Here is a 21,162-nt window from a genome sequence, read left to right on the forward strand (position 1 = left end):
AATTTTATTTACTGGAATCCGCCGTTCAACGCAACCTAAAGAGGCTCAACTACGACCGAAAAATTTTGGAGATTTTTAACAACATCTGAAACAGCGTTGAGAGTTCTTCGATTTTTGAATTGCTACCTTATAATATTATTGTAATTGTTATGAAAAAGATACTTATGAAGCGCAATGTAGAAAGCATGCCCTGGTAGCAGTGTAAGCTTCCATTGCACCGCATTGAAGCACTGTGTTTTCACTACAGTTCTGGCTCTACATGGATACCATCAACATAATCGAATTCATAATAACAATGATACTAAAGCCAAGATCCAGATTGGACTTACTTCGACCTAGTGTTCAAATGAACATGCTACCTCGGAGAATACTCCGTAGCTTCGTAGGACCGTGTTAGTTTCTTAGATATAATAGAATTTCCGCTTTATTGATGCTCTACTATGGTTTGGAAGGTACTCAGATGCTAGTGAGTCTGAGGAAGTGAGGGATTGTAGGGTTGCTAGATAATTTCGGAGAAACTTCAACATTTATTCGTAGTTAAGTTCTTCACGTAAGTTATGAGATCATTCCCACAGCCTCTCGTTTCTTTATCGAGAGGTTTACACAGTAACTAAGCTATGGGATGTGACCATCCTTCAGTTTTTAAACCAATTCTCCTCAACTGTAACAGGTTGTACGCATACGAATCAACGAGGCCATCTCGATTCCCGCTTGATCGCTTTCAATTTTTCTCTCGATAAATTAAAATCGACGCCAATCCGATGCTTCAATGAACAGTTTAAAGTAGAAGCGCTGATTCTCCAGATTAGTGATCCTTCACAGTCCTGGCAGTACGGAACAGGCAGTAGAATCTTAGCCGATAGTTTCCACTGGGCTGCTTTTCTCATTAACATTTTCGTCGCCCCGTCACACAGTGGGGCTGTTCTAAAAAAGACGGTCAAAAATCTTTTCTCGTCTTACCTTACATTTTAGAGCTTGGGTGTCTTCAGAAAAGTTGTTCAGAATGTTGATTCGAATAATTTGACGGTTTCATTTAAACTCTTACTAAGTTACAGTAAAAATTAAAAAAAAAAACTTTTTTTTATACTTACGAGATACTTGAGTTATGTCTTCAGCAAAATTGTAGAACTATAAATTTTATGAAACTTTGCTGAAGATACATAATATCTATCTATCAGTCCTTCAGAGATATAACTATTTTTCTGTGGAGACCATCTCAAAACTAGTTTTTCAACTTGTGTTATGCCTAAATCACATTATATCAACTCAACATGTTCCACCAAGTTTTAGAAAACATAAACGTTTGTACATCAATACTCAACGTCATTTTGTGAACGTTTGTGAACGTTTGTACATCAATACTCAACGTCATTTTGTTCGTCAGGGTTTGAAGTATTTGGCAAACTGCTTTTCGAACTCGGGAACTCTCGGGAACATTACTTTTTATACCAATTTTTACAGCACAATTTTACTCAATTTTACTCTGTTTACTTCATACTTATCTGCTATTGATGTTTATTTGCTTTATATTAATATAGAAATCAATTTCTGATTCTATCTCATTATCAGACCTAACATTTGAGTTATTTTGCGGTAGTTTTATTGCAGTTGGCGATAGCAGTTGTTGCTTTTTCGATTTTCGTTTTCGGAAAGCTGCTTATCAAAGAGTCGGATGTCATAAGCAATCTTTAAAAAACATCCTGATTACTGATCTCTTTGCAAGTTGAATTTCGAAGGTTTAGAATGTGTTTATACGCCTTTTCTTGATATGTGTGATTTTTTTCAGAATTTTAGCAGTGTTCGCGGTACAAAAATCTATATATTTATAAAATTTTGACACTTTTTATTAGAATTTTTAGACTTAGTACTGTTCTAATTTAAATTTAAATATGTTCGCATGTGCTTTTTAATATTTGTGAATTGAACCAGTATTAAGTCTAAAAATTCAAAAAAATATCAAAATTTTATAAGTGTATATATTTTTGTACCGCGGAACACTGCTAAAATTCTGAAAAATCATATTTTTTTAAGATTGCTTATGACATCCGACTCTTTTATAAGCATCTTGCGAAAACGAAAATCGAAAAAGGACCAATTGCAATAAAACTAACGCAAAATAACTCAAATTTGAGGTCTGATAATGAGATAGAATCAGAAATTGATTTATATATTAATATAATGCAGATAAACATCAAAAGTAGATAAAGTATGAAGAAAACAGAGTAAAATTGAGTAAATTGTGCTGGAAAAAATGGTATAAAAAGTAATGTTCCCGAGAGTTCCCGAGTTCGAAAAGCAGTTTGCCGAATACTTCAAACCCTGACGAACAAAGTGACGTTGAGTATTGATGAACAAACGTGCACTTTTTTGAAAAATTTAATGATAAAAAGACACATATTTTTGCTTTGTAACCACTGTACATCGCAATGGCGTCATTTTTAATTTTTTTAATTTTTTTAAATTTTTACTGCAACTTAGTAAGAGTTTAAATGAAACCGCCAATCTATTTGAATCAGTATTATGAACAACTTTTCTGAAGACATCCATGCTCTTAAATGTAACGTAAGACGAAAAAAGATTTTTGACCGTCTTTTCTCAGAACTGCCCCACTGTGCGTCACCCAGATATGGGTGATACTTCCCTCGTTCAAATTGAATAGGATTTTGAAAAGCAATTTGATAGAATAGGCACCTAAGTGTAACTATAGGGTATGTAGGAAATAATAAAATTATTACCATATCATTATACTGTTTATTTTATACTTTTTATTAATTCATGGTGCGGATGGTTTGTATTGCAGCTTTTTGCAAAACCCATAGAATATGACTTTGGAATCAATTGAGGGGCTTAGAATGAAAGGGGTGTAAGTGATTTGATCGATTTCTCTACATCGACTCTCTCTTTTGGTCATAACTTAGCTGCAAACTCATTCTCAGCAGTAATTAACAATGTGAAAGATAGGACAAAACCTCATCTATCGGGTTCTATAGCAAACTCAAATGGGAACGTTTTTTGTAATTGAGTTATTAACTGAAGAAAAAGTTGATGAAGAGAAATCGATCAAGTCACTTACACCCCTTGCATTCTAAGCCCCTCAATTGTGAAGAGGTTTCAAGTTAAAAGATTAAATAATTGGTCGTCGTGATTGGCATGAATCATGTAGCCAAGAAGTTCAAAAGGAATGATCAAAAATGGTCACAGTTGTCTTGGAATCATCACTTGATTTGATGCCAACATACTTGGCAAATGCTATCGGTGCAAAGTGCCTTTGAACTGATTATCGTATCGGAGATGATCAAATTTGGTTCAAGGTAAATTAAGTAGTGGTGGTTTATAAGCAATAATTACTTCTTCTGACTTTTTTTTAAGCTGCCACGTAAAAGACTGAACACTAGAAGGTTTACAAGATGTATATCATATTTATTATTTGTTATTCACTTCCGAAGGAAGTGTTGTTATAACAGATCGTTCCGAGGAAACATGTACACATTTTCATGTAAAAATGAATAACTGAGGGAATAAGATAATGATTACAACGTTTAGTGCTCTCAATTGATACTATCTTTGTCGTATCTTGAAGCACTCCGAACACATGACCATTAGCTTTACAACAAAGGTGGTAATTCCAGCGATGTCCCCACCTATGCGTGCGATTAAAATGCCCAACAGCACCAGCAGATCGTTATTATTCGATCTTGCGCCGGTCTTGTTCGGTTTACGAGCGCGTTGTTGTTTATGCAAAGTCGCGTTTTTTTGCCTTCTTACCTCTTCGAATGCTCTGGTCAGCTGAGGAAATCCGGCGGCGTTCAACCATTCTGCCTCAAGTTCTCCGTCTGAAAGAGAAAAAAAAAGAAATAAAAGAATGAAGGGATGCTGCTGCAATTAGTGACGGACAGTGTTTGACGGATGTTGTTGTCTTGTGTAGCAATTAAAATTTCAACACTGTAAGAACAAGAGAACGAGATACTATACATTTCCGATGGGAAAACTAACTCTTTTTAGAAGTTGGGTTGTGATGTAATGTATACTTGTTGTGGCATGAGAAATGGGGAACATCTGCTACACAACGTTTAGACCATCGGCAAATATTTGATACAAAGGAAACACAGGGTGGAATTTGCATTCGGCAAATCAGTTGGTATCAAGGTCTCGAGTAGCCTGAGGTAGCAATCAATGATTTACGTCGACCTTTAGCAATTTTCATCAAAGTTTCCGACATCTATCAAGTCTTCGAGACTGATTTGAGGATATTGTAAATGTGAAGGACACATTTGAAGATGTCGACTGTTATCTAGTACCGACGAAGATTCAAATTTCAGGACTTTGTTTCTCAAGCACCAGCAGGTGCGAATTGTTAGCATTTTTCTCGTCTCGAAACAACACACTCGGTGGGTGTGTCCGAAGACCCGTTTTATCTCTCTAAAAGTGGCTATCCCTGCCAGCGGCAGCATCTTCTCGAAAGCAATGTTGCAATGAGAAACAAGTTTTTTTCTTTCTATTATGCAATTTCTTGCCCGGAGGCAGAAGAAGGCAATCGTCACCGAGAAGCGCGTTTTTACGAACTGAAGCAACAAAACAATAAACACGCGGCATAAATTCGATATATTTATGAAGACAGCGGTCGAGCGAAAGATGGGCGCATATGCTTCGTGACCGAACATTATTTCATCCGGCCATCTCTTGGGCATGAATAGTCGTGAGCATGAATAAGGCTGCCTAACATGTGTTTTCAGCGTATTGTTAGCTTGCCAAATGACTGGGCAGTAAAATAGTTGCTGTTCCCCAATCTCCTCAAGTGGACCTATCTCATGGTTCTTCATATGGAATGAAGGAAACGAATGACAAATTGTGAATCATTGTAAACATCGAAAAGCTAAGGTTTTTTGGTTGTATGAATCAGTTTGGCTTTGAATGGCGAGAGAAAATCGGTAAATTACGATCAGTCGAATGAATTCTGTGTTTATTCGTAACGAGTTTGACCCACAAGAACGCATAATCTAATCAATTTGGGGATTAGCGTATACATAAGTAACGTTATGATGGTCTCAAATTTCTGTCAAGTAAGTTATGCGTAGTGGAGATACGAATTCACCCAATGTTTATCTCTGAGTCGTCTTTGTACTCTGAACTTGAATTCATTTAATTTTTAATTTTTAATTGACCTGTGGGAATTCATAATAAAGAAACTGTAAAATATGTGTAACTTTTCCAGCAGTTGATTTTAATTAAAAAATTATTTTATTTCATTTTTAAAATGTGCAGTGTTCTGTTCTTCAACACTAATAATAACTAATATGCCGATTGATGCAATACTTTTTATAAACGTATATTTGTTGTACATTTCGCGAAATTCTTATTGATCATATTTCAATCAACACAGGTTTAGATAAACAAGTATTTAAATCACTTGATTTCATAAGTATTGTTGATGCTCCCAATACAATGTGTTTAAATCCCGCCATCAAGTTCCTCTATCAATGCCTCATTCTCTACATCTCTATCGACATTCGACAGTCAGCTTTCATTCGTTCTTACTGACCCCGTAGCCCATATAATCTATTCGCCAAATTATGAATCGCGAATATGAGGCCTTTCAATCAGTCATAAAGCACTGTACGGTACTGTTGAAGCAGTATAATTATTCACATCATTCTCCGGGACTCAGAAACGACTTGCAACCTTCATACACATCAGGAGACTCGCTCCCAGAGACGTCAACAATTTGGCAGTCAATCACATTGAATCCGAATGAGTATAGTACGGGTATAATTCGATTCTTCACAGCATAATGACGTTTGTGAGTCGTTGACGTGAATCAATGCTCGTTCTGCTGGGAAAAAATCTCGCCTGAATGCATGTCTTGTGAGGTTGCCATTTCGAGGTCAGCCCCCATAATAACTGCAGCGGCCGAAATTGCTGTTCACAACAAGTCATGTCATCCATACCGCAGCAGGAGAGCGGGACGTTATGAATTTTATTTGATTGTTGTGTCATACCTGCCCATCCAACGGAGGGTAAATGGACGCAGTTGGGTAGGGTTCAATAGTGATTTGTAGCAGCAGCCTCGGATGCCTTATGATTATGTTATGGAGAACTTCTTTAGATGGATGCTGGCGAAACTGCAGTCAAAAAAGCCTGCGTTGTGAGATGGTTGTGGCATGCTTTCGATATCGGTTCATTGTGATCTCGAACATAAAAAAATAAAGATAGGTAACGTCATCCGAGGGGAAATTGGTCACCGGGGTGAAATTGATCAAACGTACTAATGAAATCAAACTGATTTTTTTCATATTCTTACGTTCAATAATGATATATAGATTCTTTTCGTCAGAGGCTTCATCGAATCCTTATCCTTAATCCTTATATTGCAAAAAAATCGTTTTGTGAACAACATTTTCAGTTCCATTTTTAAGCATAGTAGAGAAACATATTTTCAACATATCAAAACGATATCAATAGACAATAAACATATTAATTCTTTTTGAGTTGGAATAGTTACAATACAGTTACAATTACAAACACAAATTTTCTCTCGGTAAACGTAATATAATTATGATTTGCACTTATTTATCAAACGGTTTTATCTAGGTTGACCCGTCTGTATGTTTATGACTTTGTAACTTTGTAACTTTGTCTGTAGCGCTGTACCACATTAATAGAAATTTAACCCCCTTCCTGTTGACCGTTTGATCTGAAATTTCGACCACATCTTTATCTCTGGTGTCATTATAAAACTGTGTATTCCATGATCTTGAAAATCCAAGATGGTGGCCGCTACAAAATGGCGGATTATGGACATATTTTCTCAAAATCCCATCAATATGGGTTTTCCCAAAACCCCATCAATATGGGTAACGAATGAAAGAGCTTGACCAGTAGAATACAGTTATCTATGGAAAATGAAAATCCAAGATGGCGGCCACTACAAAATGGTTGATTACATATTTTCTCAGAACCGTTTCGATGTGGGTATCAAATGAAAGGGCTTGACTAGTAGAACACAGTTATTTGTGAAAAATGTAAATCCAAGATGGCGGCCACTACAAAATTGCGGATTATGCTTATATTTTCTCAAAATCCCATCAATATGGGTATCGAATGAAAGGGCTTAACCAGTAGAACACAATTATTTATGGAAAATGTAAATCAAAGATGGCTACCGCTACAATATGGCGGATTAAACATTTTCTCAGAACCCCATTAATATGTATATCAAATGAAAGGGATTGACTAGTAGAATACACTAATTTATGAAAAAAATCCAAAATGGCGCCATATATTAGGCTGTCAAAAAAGTCCTGCGGTATTTTTTTTTAAATTTTCATTTGTTCATAAAATTAATTACAATCATCTGTTTTAAGTCAAATATGCGCCGTTTTGTTCGATGACTTGTTCCCAACGAGATGCCAACTTCATAATACCCCTGTTATAGAAGCTCGCTTCCTTATTGGCAAAAAACTCGGATAGCCAATTTTCACAGGCCTCTTTTGTGGCTAACTTCTCGTTCGCCATGGACAAAAACAGGTGGTAGTCACTTGTTGCAAGGTCCGGACTATACGGTGGATGCAAAAGAACCTCCCATCCGAGCTCCCGGGGCTTCTGGCGCGTCACCTAAGAAGTGTGTGGCCTGGCGTTGTCCTGATGGAAGACAATGCGGCCTCTGTTTATCAAAGATAGCCTACCTTCAAGCGGTCCAGTTGTTGGCAGTACAGGTTCGAATTGAGCGTTTGGCCATAGGGAAGCAGCTCATAATAGATTATTCCTTGACAATCCCACCAAACACACAGCAGGACCTTCCTGGCCGTTAATGAGGGCTTGGCCACCGTCTGAGCCGCTTCATCGGGCTTCGACCACGACCGTTTGCGCTTCACGTTGTCGTAAGTGACCCACTTTTCATCGCCAGTCACCATCCGCTTCAGAAACGGGTCGATTTTGTTGCGATTCAGCAGCGATTCACATGCGTCGATACGGTCAAAGATGTTTTTTTGCGTCAACGTGTGTGGCACCCATACATCGAGCTTCTTTGTGAATCCAAGCTTCTTCAAATGGTTAATAACGGTTTGATGACTTATCCCCAGCTCTTGGCCGATGCTACGGCTGCTACTATGCCGGTCTTTCTCGGCTAATTCAGCGATTTTGTCGCAATTTTCGACGACAGGCCTTCCGGAGCGTGGCGCATCTTCGACGACCTCTACACCAGAACGAAAACGTTGAAACCATCGTTGTGCGGTGGAAATGGAAACTGTATCGGGTCCATAAACTGCACAAATTTTATTGGCAACTTGAGATGCATTTTTGCCTTTGTCATAGTAGTACTGTAAAATATGTCGGATTTTCTTTTTATTTTGCTCCATATTTGCGACACTATAACTCACGAACGACTTAACCAAACAAAACACTCATAGCGCGCAAAAATACCTTTCCAACAAGCTATAGTATGACTCGATACAGTGAATACAACTAGAACTACGCGCTTACAAAGACACCTCGCGGAAATACCGCAGGACTTTTTTGACAGCCTAATATTTTTTTTTCAAAACCTCATCAATATGGGTTTTTTGGCCGTCGCTAAAAAATGGCTGAATGACTTGACTTGGAGAACACAAAACATAATAAACAACATAAATTCGAAAAGGTCGCCGCCACTAAATGGTCGACCATGTATTTTTTGCAATCCTTCAATATTGGTATCAAATTAAATGATTTGACTAATATAATACAGTACATCATGAAAATATTCCGAAGAAAATTAGGTAAGAAATAAACGTTTAATTATCCACAGTTAGTTGTTTCATCATATACCCCACGATTTTATTTTAGTCTCATCATTGCCCTAAATTAATGAAGGAACGGATGTGATAACTACTAACTGCTACTTGTTTAATTATTTTCTAGTTTTTAGTACATTAAATCCTTTAACTTAAAAAGATTTTTTTAATTATTTCATTTTATAGTTTTTAGTGAATTATCTGTTATCATCATCATCAGTATACTTCTCTACATTAAAACCATTCAAAAAATTATTTTTTTCTTAGATTTGCATTTTTCATAAATAACTCTATTCTACTAGTCAAGCCCTTTCATTTAATACCCATATTGATGGGGTTCAGAGAAAATATGTAAACAGCCATTTTGTAGTGGCCGCCATCTTGGATTTGCATTTTTCATAAATAACTGTATTCTACTAGTCAAGCCCTATCATTTGATACCCATATTAGCTATCCAGTATGGAATTATACAAATTATTCAAAATTTCCGAAAGTCAAAAAAAAAAATATTTCGGATAATCGAATCTAAAATTCCGGATAATCGAGTCCGACCTGTATCTGTATTATATATCTAGATAAGATAATCGGAGATTACGCTTTCATTGACTGATATGTTTACACATACCGAGAATCAAAATTTGGGATAACTTGGAATTTGAGCCTGGAATCGTGAATCTATATCTGAAATATTAATCTACAGTCTGAATGTGGAATCTTATTTCTGGCTTTGAACCTTGAATCTGGAATCAGGTTCTGGGATCATGAATCTGTATTTGAAATCTAAATCAGGTATCAGGAACTTGAATTTCGAACCTGAATCTAGAATCTTATTCTTGAATTTGAATTTGGAATTTGAAATCTAAATCTGGAGATTCTAGAATTAGTAACTTGAATCTGGCATAATGAATCTATATTAGAAATCTTAATGTAGAATCTGATTTTGAACTTCAATCTGGACGCTGAGTCTGAGATCTGAATCTGGAAACCGGAACTTGTATCTGGAATCTTAAACCTGCATCTGAAATCTGATTCTTGAAAACATCTTGAATCTACATAGGAAATCCTAATCCAGAATTTGAAATCTGATACATATGAATATGAATATGGGATCTGGATCTAGATTCAGCTGGATTCGGATTCTGGATTCTTGATTCAAAGTTTGTATCTGAAATCTTGAATATGCATCTGATCCCTTGCTGGTGGTATCGGCAACGGGATATCACAGTACAAATTCCAATTGATATTTTAAAACTGTACACCCAAAATTGATTTTCAGCTCATGTTTTGTCATCCCGATTTATGACATTAAATGAGACATAACATAACAGAAAATGTCATGACTCACAAATACTGGTAAGCATTTGTATAATGTCAATAAGTTGAGCTACAATATTCTTCTAAGAACGGGAATTTTAGTGGTATGTGGACACAGGAAATGGGCATGTTCCTTAGGATGACCACATTCCCCCCAGTTCCCCCATCTGTCTTTTATCTGATCTGATCTTTTATGCAGAAATCTTCATTAAAATTAGAGTTTTAATAGTGTTCGGAATTTGAGACAAATGTAATTGGCATATTTTTAGTTTTTTTATAATGAATATGTAATTGTAAATCAAATTCATTCTAGTCAAGTGAAAAAAAAGAGTCTAAGTCAAATAGCTTAAGTGTCCGGAATTTGAGACAGAATGGTATTTTTATCATGAATGAAATATATAAAAAGCTGCAAATAAAAAATGGTTTTTCAAAATCTTCTAAATATACCAACCGTGACACCAGTAGTGATTCAGTGCTTCAAAATATGCTCTACCGACGGAATGACATCACTGACACTTCCATAAAATGTACCAGCCCATGTTAACAAGACACCTACAACTGAGTGGAAGCCAACATTCCAGCTTCTCGGTCGCGTCGCAAACAAAATCAAGCCGTAAGTGATCTCCTTTAAAATCGTACGTCAGAAGAAGTGGTTCTAAAAATAAGCAATACAAAAATAATGTGTCTCGTGTCTGCTGCTCATGTCTGTTTCGTGCTTCTTATTTACAGAACTCAGTGCACCAATGGACATTCAGTTCGAAGAACTTTCTTCGCTGTATATTAAAGTCAACATTGAATCAAGGTCGCCATCAAATTGCAAATTGCACACTTAGTAAAAGCATCATAGTCCAAAAAGTACCGCATGAACCAATCGAAGAGAATATGAAAATATGCTCAAGGATTTGCATACCCATAAAATGTAAAAGTTTTTCATACACACGGCCGACACAATCGTTCAGTCGCAAAAACAAAAAGTCGTGCAATGCACTTATGAAACGATTGTGTTTCTGCGACTGAGAGACATTTCAATGGAATCATCATATTAATGCAGCATATTAATGCAGCATGGGAATGTTCGCCCTGTGTGCTATGTTCGACCAGCATAATAAAGTGAGTGTGGGCGCACGAACACTCCTTTCAGGATATGTTGGCAGAAGAATATGCTCCAGCGACACATTCCCACGAACCGCAACCTGCGGTTCAAACATTTATGACCTACTTATCGAATTGTCTTTCGTTCTATGGAAGACGGTGGCCATTGTCTCCGTGACCATTGGTCGGTGGACACACCGCAAGAAACGAACCGTTTATTGAGTTGTTGCATACATTGCATACACCTGAGGAGTACTATCTCTGTGCAATTTATCATCGCGATTCGCTACCGAGAAACGAAACATAAAAGAGTCCGTCCATCAAATGGCAGAAGCATAGCCAAGGAATGCTTTTGTTCTTGTATGCGGTCAGTGTTATCAATTGAAGTAGATGGTGTGTCATGTGATGTGTGAGTGTGCTGTTTGTAAGTGCAAAAGTATGACATACTTCTGAAGCGAAATTGCATCGCAACGGGTGAATTGTAAGGTGCTTTCTTTCTATGCCGCCACGTTATTGTGTTAGGTTGATGAGGGAAAGTTAGAGTTTGCCGTCACAAATATGATAAATATCCTATTTTGTTGGAACGTAATTGAAAATATTTGAAAACAGTATTGCAAATCATCATCAACAAATTAACACAAAATGTGAGCAGAGTCACTTAATTTCTCACATGCAGAATGGATTGCGTATACATAATTAAAAAATTCACTTATTTGCTTATGTCATCCGATAAAACTATTGTTTCATTTCAGTAAAAGCAGCTACCAAATCTTTAGTAGCCAAAACATTGGTAAAATATACAAATGTTTTGTAAGTATTACCAAAATTGCGTAAAAGCGATGTCAGACGCAATGAACGTTCCTACCAGAGATTCGTAGATTTTACTTCATACCATTAGTAACTTTGTTTTTTTTGCCATACCTAACATCTTTGCAATCGCCATTTCTATTTTGGAGATGAAGCGATTCGGAGGTAAGCATTTTGTTGATGTTACGTTTCATTACATATATACATATTTAATATTATTAACATATGTATTTCTTTTCTTCATAGAGACACGATAGAACAAAATGCGGATGAAACGTGCTGGTGCTACCGACACTCCCTAAATAATGCAAACTAGAGCGATGCAGCAGGAAGAGGAACGGGAACTTTCCTCGTGTGCGCTGCTCATAGAATAAGTTATATATTATTATTATTATGTATTCTAAGTATATGGAGTTAAATGTAATCAAATAGAATTTTTCAAATTAAAAATAATTATTAAAAAACATTTTTATTATCCCTGATGATTATCTCTTACAAATGAGAAGCAACATTTTCACTGATATTGCACCAATGTTGGACCAACAAATCGTAGTGCCTACCATTTTTCTTTCGTAATATGTACCAATGATTAGTAGGGTAGAAAATGACTAGAGAATTGGTAACATGTACCAAAAAATTCGTCGTATTTACTAACTATTCCTCTCAGTGCAGCTTCGTTATACGTTGTTCGTCATCGCTTAGCGTATCGCATGTGTTGGTAAGAAGGGGACGTGTGTTAATTTTTTTCCACTTTCGGTTTGGGACGCCGACGCGAGTATAGGAGTAACTTTTTTGGACAAGTGACTTTTCCCATATTCTAGAAATTGATGAATGAAATGTATAAATTAATGTTAGTGGCGTGGAATCTTTATTGAATATAGTGCATAAGATCATTACCGGACTTTTATTATTTGATTTTAGTTCTTTTTGTCACAGGATTGAATGGATTCATATACAGGTCGGACTCGATTATCCGAGATTCGATTATCCGGAATTTTAGACTCGATTATCCGGAGTATTTTATTTTTGATCTTCGGAAATATTGAATAATTTGTATAATAATTCTATATTGAATAGCTAATATGAGTATCAAAAGAAAGAGCTTGATTAGTAGAATGCAGTTTTTCATGAAAAATTAAAATCCAAGATGGCAGACACTACAAAATGGCGGATTCAATATTTTCTCAGAACCCCATCAATATGGGTATCAAATGAAAAGGCTTGTCTAGTAGAACACAGTTATTTATGAAAAATGTCCAAAAATGTATCAACAGAAAGTTCTCGACTAGTAGAACATAGCAGATAATGAAAAATCCAACTTCAAGATGGCCGCAGTCCCCAAACAACTAATTACTTTTTGAATGGTTCCATTCAGCTTGACCTGTTTCTATGTATGTTTGAATGTTTGTTGGGTTGTCCCACATTAATTGAAATTTGACCCCGTTCCTGATCACTGGTTGATCTGAAAATTGGAACATACCTTTAATTTTACTGTCATTATAAAACTGCGTATTCCATGAAAAATTAAATTTGGCCGCCGCAAAAAATGGCTGAATGGCTTGATTTGGAGAATACCCTACACTATGAACAACATAAATTCGAAAAGATCGCCGCCACAAAATGGTCGACTATGTATTTTTTGCAATCCCCTCAAAATTGGTATCAAATGAAATGATTTGACTAATAGAATACAGTACAGGTCGGACTCGATTATGTACAGACTCGATTATATGTGTTTCGATTTTATACAATTTTGGACTCGATTATATTCAGTTTTGAAAAAAAAAAATTTTTTCTACTTCAAATAAGGCTTATTTCATGAAAAAATGTAACCTTTCAACGTTAAGGTGAAGTTTAAGTGGCTATTACATGTACAGTGGGGTAAAAATCGTGAATTTTGAAGATTTTGCCTCAATTTTCACCAGGAATTGTATCGATATTGCAGCCAAATTAAGAAAGATAGAAGTTGTGCGTCAAAGAACAAATTGTGGAGCGGAACAATCTAGTTTAATATAAATTTCTAGGATAAAATTAATAACACATTAAAAATTAATAACTTTTAAATGTTTCACTTCCAAAATGTTATTAAAATTCACTAATTTAGTTGTTCCACTACTATATCCTGTACCAAATTTTCTCATATTTCAAATGAAAGTATCAGAATCGTCTTCCGTAGCGTACTTTTTAATATAGAGCCAGTTTGAAGCAACAGAGTCCGAAACAAAAAAAAAGTTCTGCAACTCTGTCATTGTTGAAATTCGAAATATGCGTAGGAGGATTTCTTTCATCAAATATGATCGTCTATCACCTCCTGAGAGAATCTGGAAAAATTCATGTGAGAAAGGTGTTTTCTGACTTTAAGGGGATGAATCAAAAATCTAGAAAATGAAATAAGTAAAAAAAACTTTTTGAGTTAAACGGTTTGATGTACTAAAAGCTAGAAAATATTTAGACAAGAAGCAGTTGATGGTGTTTGAAAAAAAATATACAGGGAAACTTCGATATAACGTACCCTCGTTATAACGTACCCTCGATATAACGTCACTCGATATAACGTACACATTTCCAAAGTTTAAAGGAAAAGTTTTTTCAATATTTTTTTCTGATAAAACAATGAATTACCTGTATTGTGATGCTAAAACAAGTTTTGTACCTTCAATAAATCCCGTAATACAGCTGGTTTTGTGATTCCGGATTCTAAATGAATCAATCTTTAATCAACAGTACGAAGGAAAACATCATGAGAAAGGCTGGCTTCGTCTTCTGATTGAAGTTATTCATAAACTTTACTAAAACAGCAACACAATAATTTATTATAGACTACGTTTGTGAGTACTTTATTATGCTTCGATATAACGTACAATTCGATACAACGTACAATTTTGAAAGTGAAATGTACGTTATATCGAAGTTTACCTGTATATGACACCATTTTGTGGTGGCGGCCATTTTGTATTTGCATTTTTCATAAATAACTGTGTTTCACTAGTCAATCCCTTTCATTTGATATACATATTGGTGGGGTTCTGAGGAAATGTGTAATCCGCCATTTTGTTGTGGCCGCCATATTGAATTTACATTTTTTATAGATAACTGTGTTCTACTAGTCAAGCCCTTTAATTTGATACCCACATCGAAGCGGTTATGAGAAAATATGTAATCCACCATTTTGTAATGGTCCTCATCTTGGATTTTCATTTTCCATAGATAACTGTATTCTACTGGTCAAGCTCTTTCATTCGTTACCCATATTGATGGGATTTTGAGAAAATATGTCCATAATCCGCCATTTTGTAGCGGCCACCATCTTGGATTTTCAAGATCATGGAATACGCGGTTTTACAATGACACCAGAGATAAAGATGTGTTCCAAATTTCAGATCAATCGGTCAACAAGAAGAGGGTTAAATTTCTATTAATGTGGTTACAAAGACAAAGTTACAAAGTCACAAACATACAAACGAGTCAACCTAGATAAAACCGTTTAATAAATAAGTGCAAATCATGATTATACAGTCAACTCTCCCTAACTCGATATCCAAGGGACCATTGAGTTAGGGAGGTATCGAGATACAGAACATTTTTTCATATTTTTTTTATGCCACAAATTGCAAATATATGATGTTAGAGTAAGTGTCCCAATATTAGGTCTTAAAAATATGACCCAATTAGGAATAAACCAATTATGGTACATGGGGTTTACTATAATTGGTACCATTGCGTATACAGGATATTACTATAATTGATTTGTTTTTGTGCATTAGTACATTTACCCTATATGTACTAATGCGCATGTACTATTATACATTCTTTTCTCAAATTTTAATATAAATTTAAAATACATAGGATGTTTGTTTAGTAGGCCAATTTTATTGTAAAATGGAATTGGAAATGGAAAAGGAACTACGTTAACAAAGAAAATATTAATTATGTATGTAATTCAAACTAAATTGTAACGATCACGCAGGAACTGTTCAATCGCAAAGAAATGTTCAAATAGTTTCACGGGAACATTTTCAGTTGATTGCAATATTTCGGACATATTCTTTAGATTCGATTTAACGTTCGAAGGTGTGATTTAAAAACAATCAGCTGAAACTTCCTAAACCTCCTCTAACTCCATAGGACTACTATTTTCAACGTTTTTTTCAGCTTCTTCAACACTTTCCAGTATATCGGTATCAGTCATTAGATCACAGCAAATCACGTTTTGATCCATTTCGCAATATTCATCAAATGACGATGAACAATCGAATGGTACTGCACTGTCGACAGCAGCAAGCTCACGACGCATTAATTCTGCCAGCGGAATATCATCATCATCATTTATGGAAAATCCGGCTTTCCTGAAGCAATTTTGAACAGTCTCAGATTTAACCTTGTTTATCCAAGAGCGTGAAAGTAATTCAATTGCATCCAATACCGATATATCTGAAGGGTCCTAGAGTATATTTGAATACAGTATGAGTGCTGAATAACATGAATGTAAAAAGGAAAAAAATACCGTTGTATCCTCCATTTCTAGCAGTCTTCGTTTTACTAATTCATGGCGATAGTACTGTTTCAGGTTCTTGATTATGCCCAAGTCCAGCGGCTGAACTACTGAAGTAGAGTTTGGTGGAAAAAACTGCAAATTTAACGATTTAAGCTTTGGTTGGAGAGATTTTGGGTGCGCTGTACAATTATCAACGAACATGACCACCTTTGAGGAGAAAGAGATATAAGTATGATACATTCCCATTACACATAATTCCCGAATCAATACCTTTCTATTTTCTTTGGAAAATCTTTCGTCAAGTTGCATAATCCATTTCTCAAAAAGAATAGAGGTCATCCAGGCCTTGGTGTTACTCTCGTATATCACTGGTAATGATTTATTCTTTTTGAAACACCGTGGGTTTTTACTCTTTCCAATGACCAGCAATGGTAGTTTATCGCTTCCGTCCATGTTGGTTGCACACATGACTGTCAGACGTTGTTTCGAATATTTTCCTCCGTGGCAAGTTTCTGATCGAAATGCAAATGTTTTGTCTGGCAAACATTTGTAGAAAAGTCCTGTTTCGTCTGCATTGTAGATATCACGTGCATCATACTCGGCGATTATACTGGGTAGGGTTTGCGAAATCCAGTTGTCCGTTACACTGAGATCTACACTGGCACTCTCGCCACATAGCTTCCGAAATGTCATCTTTTGCCGTTTTAAAAATTTACTTAGCCATCCAGAACTTCCTTTAAAATTGGGAATTCCCAGTTTCTGGGCAAACTCGCAAGCCTTCTCCCGAAGAATAGAACCTGAGAGAGGTAAATTATTCTCTCTGGCTTGATTGACAAAAATTTCCATTGACCGTTCCAGCTTCTCGTTCCCAACCAACTTTATACGCTTTTTGTCCACATTCAATTTTCCCATCCGATGCCATTTTTCCTTTTGCTTGAATAGTGTTGACACCGTACTTTGTGCAATACTGAAATCTTTTGCGACTTCAGACACCTTTCGCCCATACTTTTCGACCTGCTCGATGATGCTCAAACGTTGCGCTATGGTTAGCGTTTTAATCGTTCGCTTGAAAGGTTTTCCCTGGTTTTCCATACTTGAAAAAAAAAATCCTTGATAATACGAACACTTCGTCTTCACTTTCAAGAGCAATTGAAATGACAGCTAGAAACGCACAAAAACAAGTACGCGAAAATCAATCGAGTTAGCGAGGTAAAAATCCATGGAAAAATGAAACAAAGCCCATCGAGTAAGAGAGGCATCGAGTAAGGGAGGTATCGAGTTAGGGAGAGAAGAATGCATGTAAAATCAAAGGTGCCATGAAATTCATCGAATTAGGGAAAATATCGAGTTACAGAACATCGAGTAAGGGAGAGTTGACTGTATTACGTTTACCGAGAGAAAATTCGTTTTTTATGACTCGATTATCCTAAGGATTCGATTATCCGGAGTGAAAAAAAAAACAATACTCCGGATAATTGAGTCCGATCTGTATTGAGGTGGCATAATGTATCTGGAATGTACGATTACTGTGCCAAAAATTTTCAGAGTCATACGATGTATTTTTATTTGTAGAAATAAACAAAAACAATCAACAATGAAATACAATCTTTGCGCCAAGCTATGATTCGTAAACCACACCATTACTTCCGAATCAGCAATAACCGCTTTCAAATTATCATTGCAGCTTTCCACGATTATGAGTTCGAAAGTCGACTAACCCCTCCTCACGTAATCAGCCTTCATCATTGCATCGGCAGAGCGCCTGAATCTCTTCAGGAAATCGCGCAACACAATCACACAATCATCGACCAAAAATGGCATTAATAAATCGCTGTGTTTCCATCGCAATCACAAGAGATAACCCTCGTTAGTTTTCAGCCGCGAGTTATGTCTGTTTTTCGCGGCACACTTGCCGCTAATATTATTGTAGTGCCGATAGCGGCCCAATTATTTATGATCACATTGTTTCGCTGTAAACACTCAATTCTGCGCTTTTCGCGCATAAAAGCTCCGGATCTGGACGCTTAAAAGTCGCGGTATCAGAAAATTGACCAAAGCAAATCGGCAAATTTCTCACATAGTAGATGGCGCAACCCACGATCAAGAGAGAGAGAGAGACTGAGTGTAGGCGGTTAGATAAATGGGAAACAGCCGTAGATAGCGGCGGGGGGAATGGTGCAGGAGATGCGCATAAATGAATTATTAAGAGTAATTGTCTGAGATGGAATAATCGGGGAAGGAAATAAAAGTGACATTTCTATTGCGCTGTGTCGGATGAAATTGAAAGTGTTTCTGATGTTCCGCTTCGGTCCGGTTCCACGCTCAGTATGAGTTTTATTTTTGGGAAACTACAATTTTGATTAGTAAAACGATTACCAACATTTGAAACGACGATGAACGTGAAGCGCAATCTAATTTTTATTGTTTTCGTATGCTATAAGTTTCAATATGAATGTCAATGGGAAGAAAATATATTTGCTCTTTCTAATATTTTCGGAGAACACCTGAACATGGACATACTTGAGCAGATATTTTTAACTCGATGCATCAAGTTTGAATTTTGAAGTTTGATTGGAATGGGCTCGATTAAAACTGCGACTGTAAGGTATCTGCAATCTATCAATCGGTGCAAGGTTTATACATTTGCTGGTTATGCGAACAAAATTGTGTTATCTTATTGAAGCTTTGCCATCTGCATTCCCAGCTGTTGGATGATTATGTCCCTCAAAAACAGGTTGAATTGAAAACACATGATCGATGCATAGCACGCACATTGAGCGATAATTGCATACCGGTGAAAATTTTTCGCCATTCTTGTTCAGCTGTCACACCTTGCATTCGCAATTTCGGGTATCAATTCGAGATGTATATTAATTCCTTGTCAGTAAGTGTTTCCGTATTGAGACCATATGTTATTGAAGAAAATCGAATAAATTACCAATGAATAATTCAATAATTTAGAAAGCTTTTTAAGCATAAAGAATTTTACGTTACTCTTGTTATTTTCGTTTCGCCCTTCTCTAGGATTGTTTATCTGCCACGATTTTTTTTACAGTTCATCACAATTTCCCATGATGTTTTTTACAATTCATCACCGTTTATAGTGAATCGAACAATCAATATATTTTTTGACGTAGGATTACGTCTTTCGGGAACATATTTGGGTACAAATTGAAAATCGAAAATCGAGCACATCGTGAAAATTGTCCAATTTCTGACGCTCACGCTCAGTCACTTCATGATGGATTTATGAGATTTTTGCGTCAATCGATTTCGGCACTCCATAACATTTTTGTTGTATTGAAGAAAATAATATTTGTCATGAAACTAACTATCGAACAATTGAAAAATCTCAACCTCAACCTCCTAACGAAAATACCCACTTTTGATTGGTCGAAATTGACGACACATGCGGCGGGTCCCTAACGGAGACTTCAAAACCAAGCTACCTGGGAGAAATCGGCATTGCAAATACATGAAAGTAGGAGGAGCTTTTGTTCTAACCGAAATGTATTCCCTAACAGAGACATCAAAACCAAGCTAGGGGAAGGGGAAATCGACATTGCAAATACATGCAAGTAGGGAGAGCTTTTTTCCCACCGAAATGTGATCTTCAACAGAGATTTTAAATCAAGGTGCCTGGGGAAATCGACATTGCAAAAAAAAGCATGTCGAGGGCATTTTTATATTGCAAGTAAGGTGAGTGATACGATAAATTCTAGCAAATCGAATTTTAATTTGGAACTCAAATGTTGGTTGCTTCGTGAAATTTCATATTTCAATTTTAATCGTTCATTGTGAAAAATTTAGTGTGAGTATAAAATACCATATAGCAGTTGTGTTGAAAATGACTTGATATATGAAACGATCCATTTCAATTTTCCTAAATAATAAGTAACGTTTGTTCCCGCTCGCGAACGGTTCGTTAGGTTTAAGCATGTTGTGTTCATTTTCACCCAAGGGAAGTTAATACGGCAGAAAAATTGGAAGAGTGAAGAAATATTAGAAAAAGTGTTTCCTAGATGCTCTACTTATAGTATTCGGTGTTGTTGTCCAATTAAAATTCGCATTGGGTTGAATAAACATTCAGAAAGTAAAAAAATATAAAAGAAAATTACCTTTTCCATTTCAAATAAGTTTTCTCTATATTAAAGAAAAATTGATAATGTAAACACTGGTGTAGTTAACAGCCAATACCCAACAACCAAACAAAACGGCCCTTTTTAGGGCCACCAAATCATGATCTAAGAGTTTCACGATGTAATTCTTCAAACATATCCAAAATCAACAGATAGCCTAACGGAATCCTACGTCAACTATGTGGTCGTGTCTCGGACACGAGCCTCCTGTGACTTTTTGAATTCATTCACAGATGTAATTAAAGTACTCTGAGAAGTTTGAACCATTTGCTCCCAAATCTATTCTTGCTCCCATAAAGGGATTACATGTAGTGAAATTAAAAATAACTAATTTAATTACAATGTTTCAAATCTTTGCATTCCAGACATAAAGGAAGAGCATGGGATATTGTGAATTGTAATGAGAAGTGGATCTACTATGCCAATTACGAACGCAGCAACACGGGTAGACCCAGAACAACTATCAACACCACCGTCAAAGCGGAATATCTACGATCATGAAGCAATGCTTTGCATTTCTGTGGTCATTTGGATAAATTGAATGATG

General features: G+C 36.2%; 1 protein-coding gene across 5 annotated transcripts in view; it reads right to left on the bottom strand.

Annotated features, from left to right (window-relative positions):
* The window catches only part of LOC129774736 (rho GTPase-activating protein conundrum), a 231,034-nt gene that overhangs the window by 41,779 nt on the left and 168,093 nt on the right, over positions 1-21,162 (bottom strand). For all 5 annotated transcript variants that reach the window (XM_055778657.1, XM_055778653.1, XM_055778656.1 and 2 more), the window contains one exon: positions 3,766-3,833. In XM_055778657.1, coding sequence (XP_055634632.1) covers positions 3,766-3,833 — 68 coding nt within the window. The remainder of the gene's footprint in view (positions 1-3,765; positions 3,834-21,162) is intronic.

This window comes from Toxorhynchites rutilus, chromosome 3 (genome assembly GCF_029784135.1).
Source record: "Toxorhynchites rutilus septentrionalis strain SRP chromosome 3, ASM2978413v1, whole genome shotgun sequence".
Lineage (NCBI taxonomy): Eukaryota > Metazoa > Arthropoda > Insecta > Diptera > Culicidae > Toxorhynchites > Toxorhynchites rutilus.